The sequence below is a fragment of the Nyctereutes procyonoides genome, unplaced genomic scaffold, assembly GCF_905146905.1.
Source record: "Nyctereutes procyonoides isolate TBG_1078 unplaced genomic scaffold, NYPRO_anot_genome, whole genome shotgun sequence".
In the NCBI taxonomy this organism is placed as follows: domain Eukaryota; kingdom Metazoa; phylum Chordata; class Mammalia; order Carnivora; family Canidae; genus Nyctereutes; species Nyctereutes procyonoides.
Window position 1 is genome coordinate 77,028,994 of NW_026575126.1, and position 19,606 is coordinate 77,048,599.

General features: G+C 41.5%; 1 protein-coding gene across 1 annotated transcript in view; it reads right to left on the reverse strand.

Annotated features, from left to right (window-relative positions):
- The window catches only part of LOC129519965 (S-adenosyl-L-methionine-dependent tRNA 4-demethylwyosine synthase TYW1), a 213,518-nt gene that overhangs the window by 188,839 nt on the left and 5,073 nt on the right, over window positions 1-19,606 (reverse strand). Inside the window, exons 4-7 of the mRNA XM_055340814.1 lie at window positions 16,613-16,714; window positions 14,393-14,587; window positions 12,715-12,936; window positions 7,434-7,556 (exon numbers count right to left, since the gene is read on the reverse strand). Coding sequence (XP_055196789.1) covers window positions 7,434-7,556; window positions 12,715-12,936; window positions 14,393-14,587; window positions 16,613-16,714 — 642 coding nt within the window. The remainder of the gene's footprint in view (window positions 1-7,433; window positions 7,557-12,714; window positions 12,937-14,392; window positions 14,588-16,612; window positions 16,715-19,606) is intronic.

Consider the following 19,606-nt stretch of genomic DNA (forward strand, 5'->3'; position numbering starts at 1 on the left):
GGATACAGTGCCCTTGCCTGAAGGGAGGTCTGGCCTTTGTCCCCAGTTTTTGGAAAGTAACATCTAAACCCTTGGAATTTCCTGAGTGATAGCAGTGTCTGTTATTCACGGTGGACTCCTTAGACCACACTAGACTGGAAGGTGCTGGAGACCAAGTTCAATCACGCAGATAGATAGATAAAAATCAAATAAATAAATAAATAAATAAATAAATAAATAAATAAATGAATGAATGAATGAATGAATGAATGAATAAAATCACACAGTCAATCAGTCATGGTTACATAATGAAGCCCCGGTATAAACTGGACACCGAACCTCAGGTAAGCCTCCCAGGTTAGCAATATCCATGTCTACCGTCACATATCAATGCTGAGAGGGCGACACATTCTGAGAATGAATGAAGGCCTCCTAGACTCTGTTCTATGCATCTCTTCCTTTGGCCGATTTTCTGTACCCCTTCCCAGCAACAAAAACCAGGAGGATAACAGCTTTCAGGGAGTTCTAGAACTCCCTGAACTCAAAGTTCTGTGAGTCTTTCTAGTAAATTATCAAAGCTGAGGGTGTTTTTCAGAAGCCCTCTCACCCAAAACTTGCAATGGGTGTCAGAAGTGAAAGCAATCATGGAGACTATGCCCTCAGACCTTGTAATTTATCTACTACCAGGTAGACAGAAAGAGATGATTCAAAGGAAAAGAAAACGTGTTCAATCTGACTCAAAATGAAAGAAATACAAATTAAAATCAAGTTATTATTTTTCACTTTTCAGGCTGGCAAGACTTCAAAGACTGATAACACCAGCGGGTCGGCAAAGATAAAGAGAAATCTCATCTCTCAATAGATAACAACAGATAAAAATGACTTCAATTTTTTATATGGCAATTTGTAAATATCTATTAAAACTATAAAATCCCCTTTGATACAGAAATTTCCATTTTATGAACTTAATTCTTGAGATAAATTTATACCAGTGGCAAAAAATATAAGAACAAGGGTATTAAAACACCTAAATATTAATCAACAGAAGCCAACCACATCATAAGACATAGTCCTAGACCACTACATAAACACTAGAATGGAGTGGGTAGATCTGTATGACAGCACTGGAAAGCTGTCATACTAGATGGAAAAAAAGCAGTCTGGAGACTTGGGAATGCAAAAAGATCCATCTGTGTAGCCAGAAAAAAAAAAGTTAGACCAAAGTGCAGGTGTGTTCGTAAAGGTAGTAAAAACACTTGGGAGAATATTTCCAAACTATAAACTGTGGTTTCCTATGAAAAGGAGAATTAGAAGAACAGGGACATGGAGCTATATTCTTTGGAATTTTTTAAACAGATGTAAGCAGGGCATTAAATTAAATGCAAGTCCACAAGGAGGGTCAGATCAAATTATGTATTTTCAAAGGGAGTATTTAAGAACTAGCAACTTCAGATGGAGTAACTGAGTGATGGGCAATAAGGAGGGCACTTGATGTAATGGGCACTGGGTGTTTAGGCAACCAATGAATCACTAAATTCTACCCCTGAAATTAATAATACACTATACATTAACTAAATTGAATTTAAATAAGAAGAAAAAAAAATTTAATGCCTCCCTCACTCACATCAGGGATGTCAAAGGGTAGAACACATGCAGATAAGGACAGAGGATTTTTGAAAATTTCTTTGAAGAATGTTGGTAACGTATTTTGAGATTTCCCTTTGCCTCAAATGGAGAGAGCCTAGAGGGTAGGTGCCTTCCTCTCACCTCAAGCAGCAAGAAAGAGGCACCAACAAAGAAGCTGCTGGGCAGCATCCCGATGCTCAGAGGGCATCAATGCTCAGTGTAGAACTCCTGCCCAGGAAACCCAGACCAGTTTCTTTAGTAAGTGAGCACTTGTTCTGGGCAGGAATCAGCCTGACCTCCCAGAATAAAGAATTTGGAAGTGTTCCTGTGGAAGCACACAGGGGTGCAGGTGGGGGAGATCTTAGATGCAAACCAACTGGGAACTAGAGAGAACAAATGGTAAACCTCAAAGAGAAGAAGGCAAAGTCACAGGGCTCTGAGGAAGGAGTAAGCCTTCCTTCCTCAGCAGCTCACTTTTCAGGGTACACATGCTCAATGCAAGGAATCGAGTCAGGAGACGCCATGGACAATGTCTCCAAAGAAGCGAAGACAGTACTGCCTGGAAGAAGAGTCAACTTGAAACACCTGACAAAGGATGAGAGCACAGAGCCTCTGATGACGGTACCACATAAGAACTTTCTACTTCTCTCTTTCCTGCCTCCCCATCCATTCCCCAGACCCTAAGCAGATCCAAAACAGCAGCTGGCAAATAGTTCAGAAAGTAAACAAGGCAGGAGGAGTTTCACCCTTCAGTTAAATTAGAAACTTTGGGTTTCTTTAGTAATGCTTAGTACATATTATATAGGATTGGGAATTCTACTGCCGAATTACTACTTTGTGTCTTAAGTGCCTGTAACCAAAAATGACCAGATGAGTCACGGAATCTGCCAGTTTTCTCTTCAGTACAGGCTGAAGGGGACAGTAAAATTCAAAATAAAGCAGCCTTTATGATAACTTCCCAAAAGTAATTCTTGTTTGTAACACCTTAGGCTATATCCAATTTACTAGTTTTAAAAGATTTTTCTGGGGAAAAAAAAAAGCTTTTTCTCTAAGTTGGGATTTTGTTGTTGTTGTTTTAAGAGAGGGAGAGAAGAGGGAGGCAGAGGAGGAGGGAAAGACAGAATCTCAAGCAGCTCCATGCCCAGCGAGGAGCCCACTGAGACCCTGTGACCATGACCTGAGCAGAAATCAAGAGTCGGACACTTAACCGAGCCACCCAGGTGCCCCTTTCTTTATGTTTTTAAATGAGGTTGTAAAGACTACCTGAGAATATGGCAAATATTTTTAGGGGCACCTGGGTGGCTCAGTCAGTTAAGCATCTGCCTTCCACTCAGGTCATGATCCCGGGAGCCTACTTCTCCCTCGGCTTCTGCCACTCCCCGTTTGTTCTCTCACTCTCTGGTCTTGGTTGGTCTTGGTATAGGTGAGAATCACCTCATCACTCCATTTGTAAAGGTGTATTTTATCCTTTGTAATTAGCAAAACATGTGAAACGGTATTTTCCCCCACTGATTTACTTATTTTGGGCACGTCTAAGTGGATTAGTTTCTGGGATGGTATTTTGAGACTATGTGAATATGTGTTCCCTAAGGGCATTTCACCCAATCCTTGCTTAAATCAATTAGCACACTGAGGATTGAAAACAAGTGAATTTCTAATCTATCATGCCTTCTATATTTATTACCTGAAAACCTTCACTAAAGACTTTCTCCTGTGCTTCCTCATTGTTGAGTAGCACAAGGCCTGGTGAGTAGCACAACTGATTGATGCAATACAATCCATTATGCTCATTATATAATCATCATGTTCATTTTTGATGCTTAGATTGTCCCAAATTTAGCCTGTGGGAAACTCTTCAAGCTGGTTCTGGTGTCCTTTTGACATGTCCATTAGTCACTAAGGATCTACCTGCCCAACAAGATGTCCCAGGCCCATCTTCCTTCCTCAACCCTGGGACCAGTCATTTCTCCAAGAAGTCCTGTTCCTTTAAGTGAAGAATAATATTTAGAAAACAAGATCTGAGTGCTCACCACCTTTGTCTCTAGGCCTGTGGAATAACAAAGAATACATCTGTTCTTTGTCCCCAGTTCCTGGCAGGGAGCTTCAAAACCCCTTGGCATTTTCTAAGTGCCAGAAGGGTCATTGTTATGCAAATGAGGGGGCTACGTAGGTTCAGGATGGGGGCTGGTCATCATCAGAAAAACCAACCACTCAATCCAACTTTGGGCCAGCTGGATCTCCAGGGAAAGAAACAGGGAGGAAGGTCAGCTGGAGAATGAGTTCAATCACATAGTCAATGGTCTAATCAGTCTGGCCCATGCAATGGAATTCCAATAAAAATTCTGGATGTTAAAGCTCAGTATAGCTCCCTAGTTAGTGAACACATGGACATGGTGGGAAGGGATGATGTGCCTGGATTTCACACAGAGAGGGCACAGAAACTCTTGAGTCTCTTCCCCACCCCTCTATTCTGAGACCTTGCCCTGTGTGTCTTTGCCACTTGGTTATTTCTAATTTGCATCTTTCAAAATTCTCATTGTGAGTACAGTGCTTTCAGTGAGTTCTCGATATTCTAGCAAATTACTGAAACACAGGATCATGAGACCTCCAAATTTATAACCAACTGATCAGAAGTGCAGGTGGCCCCCAACTTAGAGCTGCCATCTGAAGTGGAGGCAGTGTTGTGCAAGACTATAAACCAAGCCTGCACAGTCTGAGGCTAACTCTAGGTAGTTAACTAGTGTCAAAGCTGAACAGCAGGTCACCTGAACTGAACTGGGTGTTAGCTGGTGTCAGAACACGGAAGGTTCTGCTTTTAATGCAGTTGGTTAAGCATCCGACCCTTGGTTTCCACTCAGGTCATGATCTCATCGTCATGAGATCGAGTGAGCCCCATGTCAGGCTCCACGCCCACCTCAGGGTCTGCTTGAGATTCTCTCTCCCTCTCTGCCCCTCTTGCTCTAGCTCTCTCTCTAAAATAAGTAAATAGGGACCCCTGGGTGGCACAGCGGTTTGGCGCCTGCCTTTGGCCCAGGGCGCGATCCTGGAGACCCGGGATCGAATCCCACGTCGGGCTCCCGGTGCATGGAGCCTGCTTCTCCCTCTCCCTCTGCCTGTGTCTCTGCCTCTCTCTCTCTCTCTCTCTCTCTGACTATCATAAATAAATAAAAATTAAAAAAAATAAATAAATAAAATAAATAAGTAAATAAATCTTAAGGAAATAAAAAAATAATAAAAATAAAAATAATAAAAGTTCTTTCTGTAAACACGGCTACAAAATACTATTTATACACACATATACAAATTATAAATTCGCAAATACGCCATGACAATGAACACATGCAAAAAAAATCTTACATTCAGATCAACCCCCAAATCAAATCCAACACCACATGAAAATCACACTAATAGACATAAATCCACCTCATTTCTTTTTAATGTAGGCTCCATGCCCAGTGTGGAGCACTTGAACTCACGATCAAGAGTTGGATGCTAACCGACTAGGCTACCCAGGCACCCTCACCTTATTATTTTTCACAGCTGCATAACAGTATCTATATAGTATGGATATATCCTGCTTTTTTCAACCAATATCTGGCAGTTGTTTGCTATATATGCTTGTAGCAGCATAATCTTATGTGTTTGCCACTTTGTATTTGTAAACATTTATCTTCAAGGCAAATTCACACAACTAGGCCTGCTGGATCATGGGTAAACGTGTATGGATTGTGCAGACTGCCAAAAGCCCCTCTATATAGGATGTATCATTCTGGACTTTCATTAGGAAGGTGTGAGTACCTGTTTTCCCAGAGCCTCATTAGCTACATGTGCTGTCCAATTTTTAAACTTCTGCTATTTTGGAAGGTAAGAAATGGACGTTGGTATAGTTTTAATGTGCATGTCCTTCATTGAGTGAATTTGAGCAAGTTTTCATATGCTTAAAGTCTACTTGTAGAGCTTTTTTAGACTTATCTATTTAGGTGTTTTGGCCAATTTTTTCACTACAAGTCTTTTTTCTTTCAATTTTTAAGAGCACTTTGTACAATAGAAAAATTAACCCTTCTTTATTATATAAGGGGCAAATATTTTCCCCTCTTTTTAGGTCTTTTGATATGCCTATAACCATGCAAATCTTTTTTAAAAACTATTGGTAAATTTAATCTTTTACTGTTTCTAGATTTTAAATCATACACAAAACCTTTTTCCAAGCTATAAAATAATGCATCTAAGTCTATTATTTATATTTTTCTTCAACACCGAGATCTCTGACCCAATTGGAGTTTATTCTGACATATGTAAGAGGCACAGAGCCAATTTTAAGTTTCCACAGAGAGCTATCTGGTTGCCAACATCATCTATCTTAAAAGTATATTGTTCCCCCAGGGAAAAGAAATGCTATCTTTATCGTATGTGAAATTCCCATATATTCTTAGGGCTGTTCCTGAAATTCTATTCTGTTGCATCAATCGGTCTCAACAAGAGCCAAAAGAGTTTTAATTACAGATGCCTTGTAGTAAGTCTTAATATCTGGTAGAGCTAGTCTTTCTCATTACTATACCAAGGCTTTCCTAACTATTCTTACATGTTTGTTTTTCCATATGAATCAACCAGTCTAACTCCAGGAAAAAAAAAAAGTTATTAAAAATTTTAATGCTTTCTAAAATGTTAGGGATCCCTGGGTGGCTCAGCGGTTTACCGCCTGCCTTCGGCCCAGGGCGTAATCCTGGAGTCCCGGGATCAAGTCCTGCATCAGAATCCCTTCATGGAGCTGCTTCTCCCTCTGCCTCCTGTGTCTCTCATGAATAAATAAATAAAATCTTTTAAAAAAAATTTTAATGGGATTTTCATCGCTTTTATTTCTGGATAAAAGAAAATTGACATCTTTAGAACACTGAGTCACCATATCTAAAAAACAGAGGTAAATCTGTTCAAGGCATTTTTATATCTTTCAGGAATGTTTTTAGTTTTCATTACAGAGATTTAGAATATCTCTTTTTAAATTTATTTCACTGAACTTATCTTTTATACACAGCTGTATAGGGGTCTTCTATTATGGCTTCTAACTGGTTGTTTGGAAGGCTACTGGCTTTTTTGCCTTATTATATCCTGCTATTCTTTCATTTGAGTGTGTTAATTTTATCATTGATTTTCTTGTATTTTTCCATAGTTTTACTTCTTTCATTTCTAAAACTTATGCACTTGATACATTTTTAGTAGGATATTGTCATTTCCCAAAACTCACATGTAAATTGAGTCTATTTACTTTTATGCTATTGTGTATATCATACTATTTCAATTTCAGATCATTGGAATCTGTGTTTAAAATCATACTGCACTGTACATTCTCACACCCATCTCGTTAACTGCAACAATGACAACCCAGACTAATGTTTCCTAGGTTCCTAGGGTCTCCACCTACATCAATCTCAACACCTACAAACCAAGGTGCTATCCCTAAGCCCAACTCCACTCAGCCTATAGAACAGGGAAGCACCTATAAGAGAGTTCACTTGGAATCTCCACTCACTCAATCTCTTCATGCCATTCATCCTATCTTTGCAACCATAACACTGAATGAAGCCCCTCCACCTTTTCCTCAATCCCTGCCCTCAAATCTGCCTATCCTACTACAAGCTCACTTTCACAGGGCTTAGAGGGAAGATTTTCACAAAACTCACATAAAAATGGCAAAGAAGTATAACACTCTCAAGAGGAAGGCAAAGAAAGAAGACTGCCTAATGAGCTCAGATGGACCACACACTGATACAGAATGCTAGATGTTAGCTAACTGCAGGAACCAAGTTCACTGTTTCCCAGGATTGTAGTACCTTTTCTTTCTTCACACAATTCATAATCTTGCCAAGGTCCTCAACATCAACGACAGAATTTAAATTCTGATGGTCTTCAGTACCAGATTCTTCCTCACTGGTGCTCTCAGAGGGCTCTTCCTCCTGGAATATCAATGTTTCGGAAATACATTATTCAAAGTAGCAAACCCTTCAAATTATGAGTTCACTGGATAGATCTGAGATATTTTAGGGTAGAGGCCAACAAACTATGGCTCACAAGCCACATGCTGCCAGCCTCAAGCAGGCAACCATCACTTGCACATCACCTATAGCTACTTTCTTGATACAGTGGCAGAACTGATAGTTCCAAGAAAAACCATATGACCCACAAAGAAGGAAATATGTACCAGTAGGCCCTTTACAAAAAAAGTTTCTTCACCTCTGTTTGGGACACAGAACCAACCAGGCTTAGTGAGGAACTAAATGCAGGAATGAAAGAAAGGAAGAAATTAAGCATGTTAATTTTTTATTAATTAAGTTTCTTTTGTATGTACTTGAGATGGTGGTGCTGTTTACGGAGATGAGAAACAGACCGGGAAAGTGGAAATGAAAAGCTCCATTTGGAATTTATAAAGTATGAGATGCCACAGACATCTAAGCCGAGATTTTAAAGAAGATGCACAAAAGAGAGCAAAATTCCGGGTAAACCTCAGAGGTGGAAATATAAACACAGGAATACTAGCATATAGACAGAACTTAAAGCCATGTAACTAAGGTAAGTATTAACAAAGAAAAGAACCTAGCACCAAGCCCTGAATCATTCCACCATGCAGAGGTTAGATAAAGGAAGATGGTCCCAAGTGAAAAAGGAATGAAAATGGTATCACAAAAACCAAGAAATGAGAGTGATTCAAAGAAGGAATCAGTGGTATCGAATACCGTTGAGAGGTCAAGTAAAATGAAGACAGAGGAATATCCATGAGGCGTGAAAACATGATGTCCTGAGACCTAGGCAAGAGCAGCTGCTGTGGGAAAGTCAACGAGAGTGGGTGAGCATGACATGGGACTTCTCCCAGCTGCAGAGTGGAGAGAACACCCCTCCTAATGGAAAATAACACTGAATAACAGAATATTTTAATACCATAATTTTTAAATGTGTCACTAAGCTGGCAAACATGACAAATTCAAAGAGGACAAATATGAACTAAAAACGGAATCCTAGGGGAAAAAAAAGAAAATGGAATCCTAAGAGGTAAGCGAGAGATGGAGCTGAGAGCATCTGCTGAACTCTGGAGAACTTAATTGACAACTGGACAGGAACAGAGAAAAATGGGCAAAGGCAAGGATACAATACCAGGAGAAGAGACCAACAGAAGACCAAAGTCAAGGCCGGGACCCCACGAGGCTGCATTTCTCATATACAGGTAAGCTAGAAATAAATGTTCTGAGAAAGAAGAAAGCAGAAAAGACAGAGAATCTGGGGAAGAAAAGAGAGTAAAGAATAGACAGTTATAGGGATTTTATTAAAAGGATCTAAAGTCTCTGTGAAGGGTAAAGGAGGATTTTATCCTAAAAATTCAGAACGAAATTAAATCGAAGTTACCAAAAGCAATATTCATTCCAGCTAGAAGACAGTGAGTGGATCAATGTCTTTACTGGGGGAAAAAAAAAATTTGCTCCCAGCTAGAATTCTAATCAGCAAAGCATCTATGAAAAAAGGCAAGATAAAAACAGGCAGATATAAAATTCTGAAAACTTACTTCCAAAACAACCCTTCTCAGAGACCTACTGGAGAATATGCTCCAAAAACAAGAGTAAACCAAGAAATAAGAAGATGGAAGATACCAGAATAAGGGAATCTAACCCAGGAAGCCAAAGGAAGGTTGTGTGTCACGGTGGACAGAAGACAGAGGCCTTCACCCACCCCAAGGTTTGGAGAGCAGCCAGGCCAAGGTGGAGGAAAGAGGACTCATGAGAAGCCTCCAGGAAAGCAATAACAACAACAGAATACTGAAAAATAATTTTCAGTTCCATTAGAATTTTTTCTAATGAATTAGTGATGATTATAGAGAAATCAAAGCAGATATAGCCACTACATAACGGAAATAAATGTTTGGGAAGGAACAAGTAACAGGACAGCACACAGGACAGATGGAAACATACATAGTCACAGTAATGACACAACAAGTTACAGTCTAGCCAGAAAGTGTGATACGACTGTATAGGAAAATGAGAGGAAGGGAAGTGATACTGGATATGCATGTCTGTGTGAGTGTATGAGAGAGCAAGAGATCTCGAGATGTTTTAACAAATTAAAAAATAGCAAGAAGGGACTATTATTTACAAATACAGAGGTAAATATCTAATGAAAAAGCTAGAATTAAAAGTGATTGCCCAAGAAAAATAAGAGTTAAAGGTAAGAAAGCATAGTTTTTCATAAAAGCCTAGAAGTACTATTTGAGGGTTTAAATTTAAATTTACAAATGTACAAGTGTTACTTCTGATTAAAAAAAGTTTGTTTACTTAGGTCTGTTCAAATGTTAAGAACCGAGGGTGATATCAGCAAAAATGGCAGAGTAGATAACTCCAAGGGCCCATCTCTGACCAACTCCCAGAGTTCTCACAAAGGTTTACAAGAACCAAGTGAACACAGAATCAAGAAAAAAGAGACTTGGGGCACCTGGATGGCTCAGTCGGTTGAGCATCCAACCCTTGATTTTGGTTCAGGTCATGATCTCAGGGTTCTGGGATCAAGCCCCACATAAGGCTCCATGCTCAGCGGGGAGTCTGCTCCAGATGCTCTCTCTCCCTCTCTCTCTCTGCCTCTCCCTCCACTTGAGTGCATGCATGCTCTCGCTCCCTCTCTCCCTCTCTCTCTCTCTCTCTCTCTCTAAAATAAATCTAAAAAAAAGAAAGAAAAAGGAAACTTAAAAATGACATTATGACATTCAAGGAAACCTGTCACAATACTACCTGGAATACAAGCTAAAGAAACAGACCTCAGAAACCACGCACAATAGACAGCCTTTATAAAGATGGTTTTTAAGTCCCTAAACAATTACAACCCGGCAAACTACAAAAATAAAACTCTGAGGAGGAGAAAGAATTTGATTTCCAGAGTTAACACATTAGAATATTAAAAACTTGCAGTTTTCAACACAACATTACAGAGTGTGCAAACAACTAAAAAGGTCTGGCCTATCCACAGGAGAAATCAACTGGAACCATCCCTGAGGACACACAGGCCATGGACTAGATAGAGGCTTTGAGTCAATGGTCTTAAATACGCTTCAAGAGCTTAAGGAAACCAGAAGAACAATGTCCCAACAAACAGAGAGCACTTACACAGAGACAGAATAAAAAAAAAAAAAAAAACAAATTCTTGATCTGAAAAGTCTAATAACTGAACTAAAAATTTTACTTGGGAGTTTCAGGAGCAGATTTGGGCAGGCAGAAGAACGAGCAAACATGAACACAGATCAGCTAGAAACTGGTCAGGGTGAAAACAAACAAATGCACCAACATATACAAAAGGGGCACTCTGAAGCAGGCAGTGTTTGCACAAGACTCTGAAAGCTCTAAACACTACTAGATTATATCCTTATCTTTATGTACATGAATTTTACCTCAATTTCTTTTAAACAGTGTAAAAAAATATTAGGACCAAGGGTGGGGGGGGAAGATAACCAAAGGTAAGCAAAGAGACTAGCTAGAAAAGAGAACAGAAAAATGAAACAATAGCTGAAACATACAAAACAAAGGAAACCTTTGTTTCTTACTTGCTTTTCTTGTTCCTTTGAACACAGGTGATTCCAAGACATGTTTATAAATTTACAGAGCAATCTAGTAAAGAGGAAGAAACTAACAGTGCAGGAAGAGAGACAGAGAAAACACAGGGACAAAGCCCTTGATTCCAGAGCATGCACAGAGTGGCTATGGCAGGACTGACCCATGGCCATCAACTTGGAGACAATGTGAGGATGGGGTGCGGGGCACTATAGGAGGTCCCTGGCAGCTTCCAACAAGACCTGGAGGAAGGAACAGGAAGAAAAAGTATTCAACAGTCACCCTAGAGAGTGAGAAAGGGAACTTCCACAAGCATGCTGGACACTGCTGGGCAGGTCTGAGTGCACACATGGACCTGTGGTCATGGATCCAGCGTCAAAGAGAAAGCAGTCAGCAAAGGGGAAGAAGCCAGGTGGTAGGTTTCAACCTAGCTTGGGGTTTGGTCATTTGGGTTAGAAAAAGGACTGGAAGGAAGGCAAGGCCATTGAAGGTGTTTATAAAAGAATGAGTATAAAATCTAAACTGGGTAAGGACAGAAGTGAAGAGTTTTCACTATACAATGAAAAAGGCATGGGATCAAAAGCATTTTAAAGTTATTACACCTGAGAGAGGTCATTGTTGAGGTCACAGGAACATGAAATTTCAAAGGTGACCAGGGAAGTGAAATGCCAAGGTCAGCGAAGACAATGGCACCTGAAGACATGGAGGCCAGGTACCTAGTAGGCAGGATGCTGGTTAATACCCACACTGATGGCTTTGCCCCAAAGGGTAATGACAAGAACAAGGTGGAAAGAAAGTGAGTCAGAAAGTAAAGTGGTTCCTGAATGACACCAAGTGAGCAGTTGGCCAAAGGACAACAGCGGCAGTGAAGAGCCTGCTGACATGAGCTTCCAAAGAACAAAGGTCCCTAAACAAGGACCAAAGAGACGTGCTTACAATGTGAGGGACAAAGACAGGAAGCTAGGATGATGGGCAATCTTCTAGAATGAGAGATTTTTTTTTTTTTATGATAGTCACAGAGAGAGAGAGAGAGAGAGAGAGAAAGAGAGGCAGAGACACAGGCAGAGGGAGAAGCAGGCTCCATGCACCGGGAGCCCGACGTGGGATTCGATTCCGGATCTCCAGGATCGCGCCCTGGGCCAAAGGCAGGCGCCAAACCGCTGCGCCACCCAGGGATCCCTAGTCTGAGAGATTAATTGAGTCATTCAGAAAGAAGTCAGGAGAAAGATGTAGTTGGGGATACGAAGGCAGGAGCTCAGCCTGGGACACACCTAACCTCAGGCCTATGTCTCCTACCTGCCAACTATGTAGAAAACAGCCACTCTGGCAATGCAACCATTAAAGCACAGAAACAGGAAAGTGTCTTGAACACACACTGGCTTCACTAGGAAGGCCAACTCAAAAATGCCACCAAGGGAGCTGCTGATCTTCCTTCTAACCAGATGTTAGAAGATGTTTCTCAGGGCAGAGGTAAGGTCCAGCATCCCCATACAAAGGAGGAAAATAGCGAGACACGGACACAGAAGCTCCGTACCATGGATGATTCACACTGGCCTCTCTTGCAGTTGCCATCACAAGGCTTTTTCTCTCCTTTCTGAAGTGTCTGCAGCCGGGCGAGGAACTTGGTCTTCCAAACTCTGAAGTCCGCTTCGATGCTGCCATGTTTGCTTTTAACCACATCACAGTCCCCCTCTCCTCTAGCCACCACACGATGAGCACCAAGCATCCAGAGCCACTTATCAACATTCTTGCCAACCTGCAAGAAGATGGAGGAGCTAAGACACAATCCTCTACATCATAGGCTTGAGGATTGCTCTACAAAAGGCCCAAGTTCTGGGACTTCTGGGTGGCTCAGCGGTTGAGTGTCTGCCTTTGGCTCAGGGCATGATCCAAGCTCCAGGATCAAGTCCCAAATCAGGTTCCCCATGGAGAGCCTCCTTCTCCCTCTGCCTATGTCTCTGCCTCTCTCTCTGTGTCTCTCATGAATAAAAAAATAAAATCTTTGGAAAAAAAAAAAAAAAAAGCCCCAAGTTCCTCTGGGAGCCCATCACTGGCTGTTGGGAAGAGGGAAATGGGCCTAAGCTGGCCCTCCAGCCCCAGCTGCAATCTGCAAGCACTACACTGGTTACATTCTGGTAAGATCCTGCAAAAGACTCTTTTTAAACAAAGGGACAAATTCTTTTATTAAGGTAAGGGTTACTACCTAAAAAAGACTTTGAAAACTACTATTCTAAAAAAAAAAAAAAGAAAAAAAAAAGAAAAGAAAACTACTATTCTAAGTCATGGTCAGAATAAAATAACTAATTAGCAAAATAAATCTGTTCCAAAATATAGCAAAGCCCATTTTAATAGCAAAGGGCAAATGCAGCCCATGCAAGACTCATGACTTTATAAACTCAGAACTTGAATGAACTGCAAACATTAGCAGTTAAGCTGAGGTCCAGGGATTACCAAGCACCGCAGTCAAGCTTTCTGAGTGGCAAGGCGTTAAACAAAACATTTACGTATCTGAATTGTACCAGTTTTGGGGTCTAATTCCCTTGAAAATATGAGCAGAAATACACATCATGATAGTACAACTGAATTAAAACAAGCTTAAAGAAAGGTCTCCACTTTCAACTTTACTCACATTCTACCAAAGACAGGTGAGCCAGGCTGGGCCCATTTTGGGAAGAAGTATGTTTACAAAAGTTCTAGTAACTGTTTAGAACCACAAGAAACAGAGGCTCTGTTTTCATTTAGAAAAAAAATCTAGGAAAACAATGTCTTCTTACATAAAAGACAATGAATGTTTTTCTTCTATTTCCCTTTAAAAATTAACATTAAAAGACAAGGAGTTCAACTGTATTCAGAGTTATAGCTTGAGCCATAAAGATTATTCAACAACAGAACAGGCAGCTGAGAAAGTCTAAAGAAGCAGTGATCTTCTATCCACAAGGTCCTGCTGGGGACAGCAGACTGGACTCAATGGCCATGAATTCAGACCACTGTGACACTAGACAATAGAAGGTATAAGCATTTTATTCCATAAAAATGTACTTGAGAACCTACTATGCACCAAACTTGGATACATGTGTGTAGCAATGCCCCACTACAGAGAGTAACACAAAAAATTTATTACAAAGCACCAAAGTTTGTGGACTATTTCATATACACATGTCTATGAATTTTATTAAAAGAGAATCTCTCCCTATAATTCAACACATACCTACCTTGTTGAAGTGGCTGGCATAGACAGAATTTCCTAGGCCAAATACAGCGTATCTCATACCCTTTAGGTAAGTTTTGCCAAATCGAAAATCACTGGATGCTTCCTCTAACCATTTGCAGAACCACACTGCACTTTCGGTGGGTTGACCGTCTGTATATGTAGCAACCACAAAGGCACAAACGTTTTTACTAGTAACCTAAATAAGAAAGTAATTATTTCAGAAGAATATTCAAGATACAACTTATCAGTAAAGAAAACCCTTTTTAAAATGCTGACATCCACATCAATACTAATCTCTAAGGACAAAGGGTGCTTTCAAGGCATTACTCATTTTCAAAAGTGAAAGAAAACAGAGCAAGGACACCTTGCATGGGGAGAAAATCCAATGTCTGGCTCCTGTCGATATGTCCCCGGGAGCCCTTAACCATACATTCTATCCCAATTTCAGACACTAAGTTTCTGTCTCTCCAATTGTCATATTAGAAACGAAATCCAAACCACTCAGGAAGAAACACAGAGATCTTTAAAAATACCTAAAAAAATAAAGCAACAAAACTTTTTTTTAAAGAGTTTTTTTTTTTAATTTTTATTTATTCATGATAGTCACAGAGAGAGAGAGAAGCAGAGACACAGGCAGAGGGAGAAGCAGGCTCCATGCACCGGGAGCCCAACGTGGGATTCGATCCCGGGTCTCCAGGATCGCGCCCTGGGCCAAAGGCAGGCACCAAACCGCTGCGCCACCCAGGGATCCCCACAAAACTTTTTTTTAAAGATTTTATTTATTTATTCATGAGAGACTGGGAGAGGCAGAGACACAGGCAGAGGGAGAAGCAGGCTCCCTGCGGGGAGTCCGCTGTGGGACTTGATCCCAGGACTCCAGGATCACAACCTGAGCCGAAGGCAGACACTCAACCACTGAGCCACCCAGGTGCCCCACAACAAATTGTTTTAAATGTAAAGTAACTTAACACTTGGCACCATCACCTACGTGGGGGAACAAAATACGCCTTCAGTCCTGTTAGCCATGGTATTCCACCTGCTTGAAGGCACCTTATAAATTCCAGTCATGAGCTAAGTTATAAGCAATCCATTATTAAATAATAAAGTTTCAAAGTTTGCTAATAATCTTTCACAAGTAATTCTGAGAAGATTCAAGCTCATTCATTTGCACTTCACTATTCTCTTAATGGGGGAAAGAAATAGACAGTTACAGCTAGATTATCCACTATAAAGGGACTGGCAAGCGGCGCCTGGGTGACTCAGTTGGTTGAGGCTCAGCCTTCTGCTCAAATAGTGATCCTGGGGCCCTGCTCACAGGGAGACTGCTTCTCCCTCTGCCTCTCTCTGTGTCTATCTCGAATAAATACATAAAATCATAAAAAGAAAAAAGGGGGGGTGGGCGGGACTAGCAAACTATGTCCCACAGGCCTAGTCCAGCTCACTGCCTATATGTTTGTTTGTTTTTTTAAATAAAGTCTTACTGGAACCCAGCCACACAGCCACACGCATTCATTTACATACAGCCTGTGGCTGCACACAGCTGATATTTACTATCTGGCCTTTTAGGAAAGAAACTCACCAACCCCTGCTCTAGTGCTTCCCCAACTTCAGCTGTTCCAGAACCACCTGGAACACCCATAAAAATAGTCCCACATCCAGGGCTAGGCTGCATTGCTAACAAGTTCCCAGGAAATGCTGATATTGCCAGTTGAACCACTACTGTAAGGCCAAACTCCCCTGAATATAACTAGGAGAGGGAGGGGCATTTCTCAGATGAAGAAATTAAACCCACATAGATATTAAGTAATGCATGGAGGTCACACAGGTAGGAAGAGATTTCTCTAACTCCAAAACTCATATTCTTTCTGCTACCCAAATGGCTCAATCTCTCAGTGAGCTCACACATGGCTCGAAGGCTCAGCACACTACCATCAATCACAGCCCTCACTTGATTATGAGCTCCATAGCAGGTAGGAGGAGGGAACTTCAAACCACCCAACCTTTCCCACCCTTACCCCCACCCCAGGAAAGACCACATACCAGAGGACCAGGTCCCACACCACATATCCAGCACCTCTGACTAACACTGAAAACTTAACCAACTCAAACTCCTTAGCATAAAAATTAAATTTATTCTGAAGATTCTATTCATCCCAGAATGAAGGAAGACAATTATATCTAAGAGTTTGGGCTAAAGAAAAAAAATAACATAATTACCAACCTCTTCTACTAGTTGATCATCTGGATCATACTCTTTCAGATTAATAACTGCCACAGGCAGATCTAGGGAGGTGACTGCTTCAGCAAGACTTGTTGCAAATCCCTAATAGGAAAAAAAAAAAAATCACATAGTCTTCAATAAGTTAAATTTTTTTTAATTTTTATTTATTTACAATAGTCACAGAGAGACAGAGAGAGAGAGAGAGGCAGAGACACAGGCAGATGGAGAAGCAGGCTCCATGCACCGGGAGCCCGACGTGGGATTCGATCCCGGGTCTCCAGGATCGCGCCCTGGGCCAAAGGCAGGTGCTAAACCGCTGCGTCACCCAGGGATCCCAGTCTTCAATAAGTTAAATAAGCATAATACCGTCTTCATTTATCCCCATTGCCAAAAGAATAAGGCATTTTATCGTGAAAAACTTTTCCTCTGCCATTTATCATCATAAACACAAATACTATAGTCACTTCTTCCATTTTCTCAAGCATCTCTATAGAGATCAATCATTCAGCTGTGGGATGTGGGATACCTGGGTGGCTCAGTGGTTGACCATCTGCCTTTGGCTCAGGTCATGATCCCAGAGTCCTGGGATCAAGTCCCGCATCTGGCTCCCTGAGGGAGCCTGCTTCTCGCTCTGCCTATGTCTCTGCCTCTCTCTGTCTCTCATGAAAAAATAAATAAATAAAATCTTTAAAAGAAATAAAAATTTTTAAATTACCAAAAAAAAATCATTCAACTGCGCAGTTCTCACTGTGTAAGTATATATGCAGATAAATCTAAATTGGTTTTTTCACATTTCAGCTGCTTTGCCCCACTAGAATAAACAATAAGAGGGAAAAAAAAAGAAAAAAGAATAAAAAAAAAAAAGAGGGAAGAGAATATGATATGTGAGAAATCTGACACATTTCTGGAAGATAGAAAGCAAACAAAAGCAGGCTGACAGGGAAGAGAAAGCCCTAGAGGAAAGCCCATATGCGTAATAACACCAGAGGTTCTGGATTCAGAGTCAGTCACTACAGTGAAGCTGGAAGAGAACCCTGGGGCAGAGAAGAACCAATCAGCAGACAATTCGTATATGGGACAAGTGCACAGAAAGCCTAGGCAGCATCTGCCCTTTATCTCCAGATAAAATTCCCACTAGCTCTTCTCCAAACAAAATGAACCAAGTATCTGGAGAAAGCTGAAACTTCTAGCCACATGGTGGCACTCTGGAAAACACCTTTTTATTTTTCACTTAGTAGTCTAACACTTGGCTTCTCACCTCCCAGGACTAGAGCATGTATTAATTTACTGTGTATCATCCATGCCAGTCTCAGTTCTGGGCAATATTACACAACAGTGAACAAGACACCCATAGTCCCTGCCTTCAGGGAGCTTGTGTTCTAATGGAAAGAGACATAACAAACATGGATACGAGAAAACATACAGTTCATCAGATGAGGGCCAATGCTGTGGAAGAAAATAAATCAGGATAAGGGGAAGGAACACAGGATTACAGGTATGGAACAGTTGTTATTTTGCACAGGGAGGGTCAGGACAGGTGCCTAAGATTAAAAAATATATATATATTCAGGGCAGCCCGGGTGGCTCAGCAGTTTAGCGCCGCCTTTGGCCCAGGGCCTGATCCTGGAGATCCAGGATGGAGTCCCACAGTGTGCTCCCTACATGGAGCCTGCTTCTCTCTCTGTCCCTCTCTGTCTCTCTCTCTCTCTCTGTCTCTCTCTCTCTCTCTGTCTCTCATGAACAAATAAATAAAATCTTAAAAAATAATAATAATAAATATTCAGCCTTTGTCCTGAGTTCCTGGCACAGAGCTCCTAAAGCCCTTGTAACTTACTGACTTTGCTATGCTAATGAAATAACTCATGGGGAGGCAGGCCCCAGGTAACTTCAGGATGGGGGCTAGTCACGACAAAATCAACCATGCAATCAGAGGTTTAGAACATTCAGCACCATCACTCCCAGTGAGTTCGATCATCCATGGTCAATGATTTGAAACCATTAAAACCACTCAATGACAGGATTCAAGGAGTTTCTGGGTTGAACACACTGATGTGCTGAGGAGGTATGGGCAGAGAGAAGGCATGGAAGCTCTGAGCCACACTCCTCCCCCAAACCTTGCCCTATGCATGTCTGCCATTTGTCTGTTTACCTGTATTCTTTACAATAAACCAGTAAACACAGTTAGGCAATTTCCTGAGTTCAGTGAATCTGTCTAGGAAATTATCAAACTTAAAGAGAGGACTATGGGATCGAATTTATAGCTGGTCCAGTCACAAGCACAGGTAGCCCTGGGACTGGTGACTGACTGGCAGCTGACTGGCAGCTGAGATGGAAATAGTCTTGCAGTCTAGGCCCTTAGACCTGTGGAGTCTGACAAAAACTCTGAGTAGTCTGTGTCACAACTGGAGAGCCAATGTGGAAAAACAACAAGTATTTGGTGCAAGAGGCCTCAGAGGTAAAGACTTGAGCCAAACCTGAAAGACATGAGAGAGCAAGCCATGAGGTTACCCCAAGCAGACGAACATTTAAGTGAACAGATCCGAAGGAGGGAGCAGGCTTGGCAAGGTTAGTAAGACTAGAGACGTGGGGACAAAGGACAAGAGGTAAAAGAGATAATGGAGAACCAGACATGAGGGACTCCTGGCCACTGCAAGGGCTTTGATATACTCTAAGTGAATGAGGTCACTGCTGGGTGTGAAGCTGAAGGAAATGTGATTTCACTGAAGTTTTCAAAGTCTGAGCTGAGTGGTTGCCGAGCTGAAAGGACACTCAAGCCAGGGGATGGGCTGTGCAGCACTAAATGAGGGGGACCCATAAGCAGAAACGTGACCACAGACAGAGGCAGAGGGGTGCCGTGAGGCAGGGTGCTGAGAAGTGACTGGCATCTGGACTCATTTTGAAAGTAAAACAACAGGGATCCCTGGGTGGCGCAGCGGTTTGGCGCCTGCCTTTGGCCCAGGGCGCGATCCTGGAATCCCAGGATCGAATCCCACG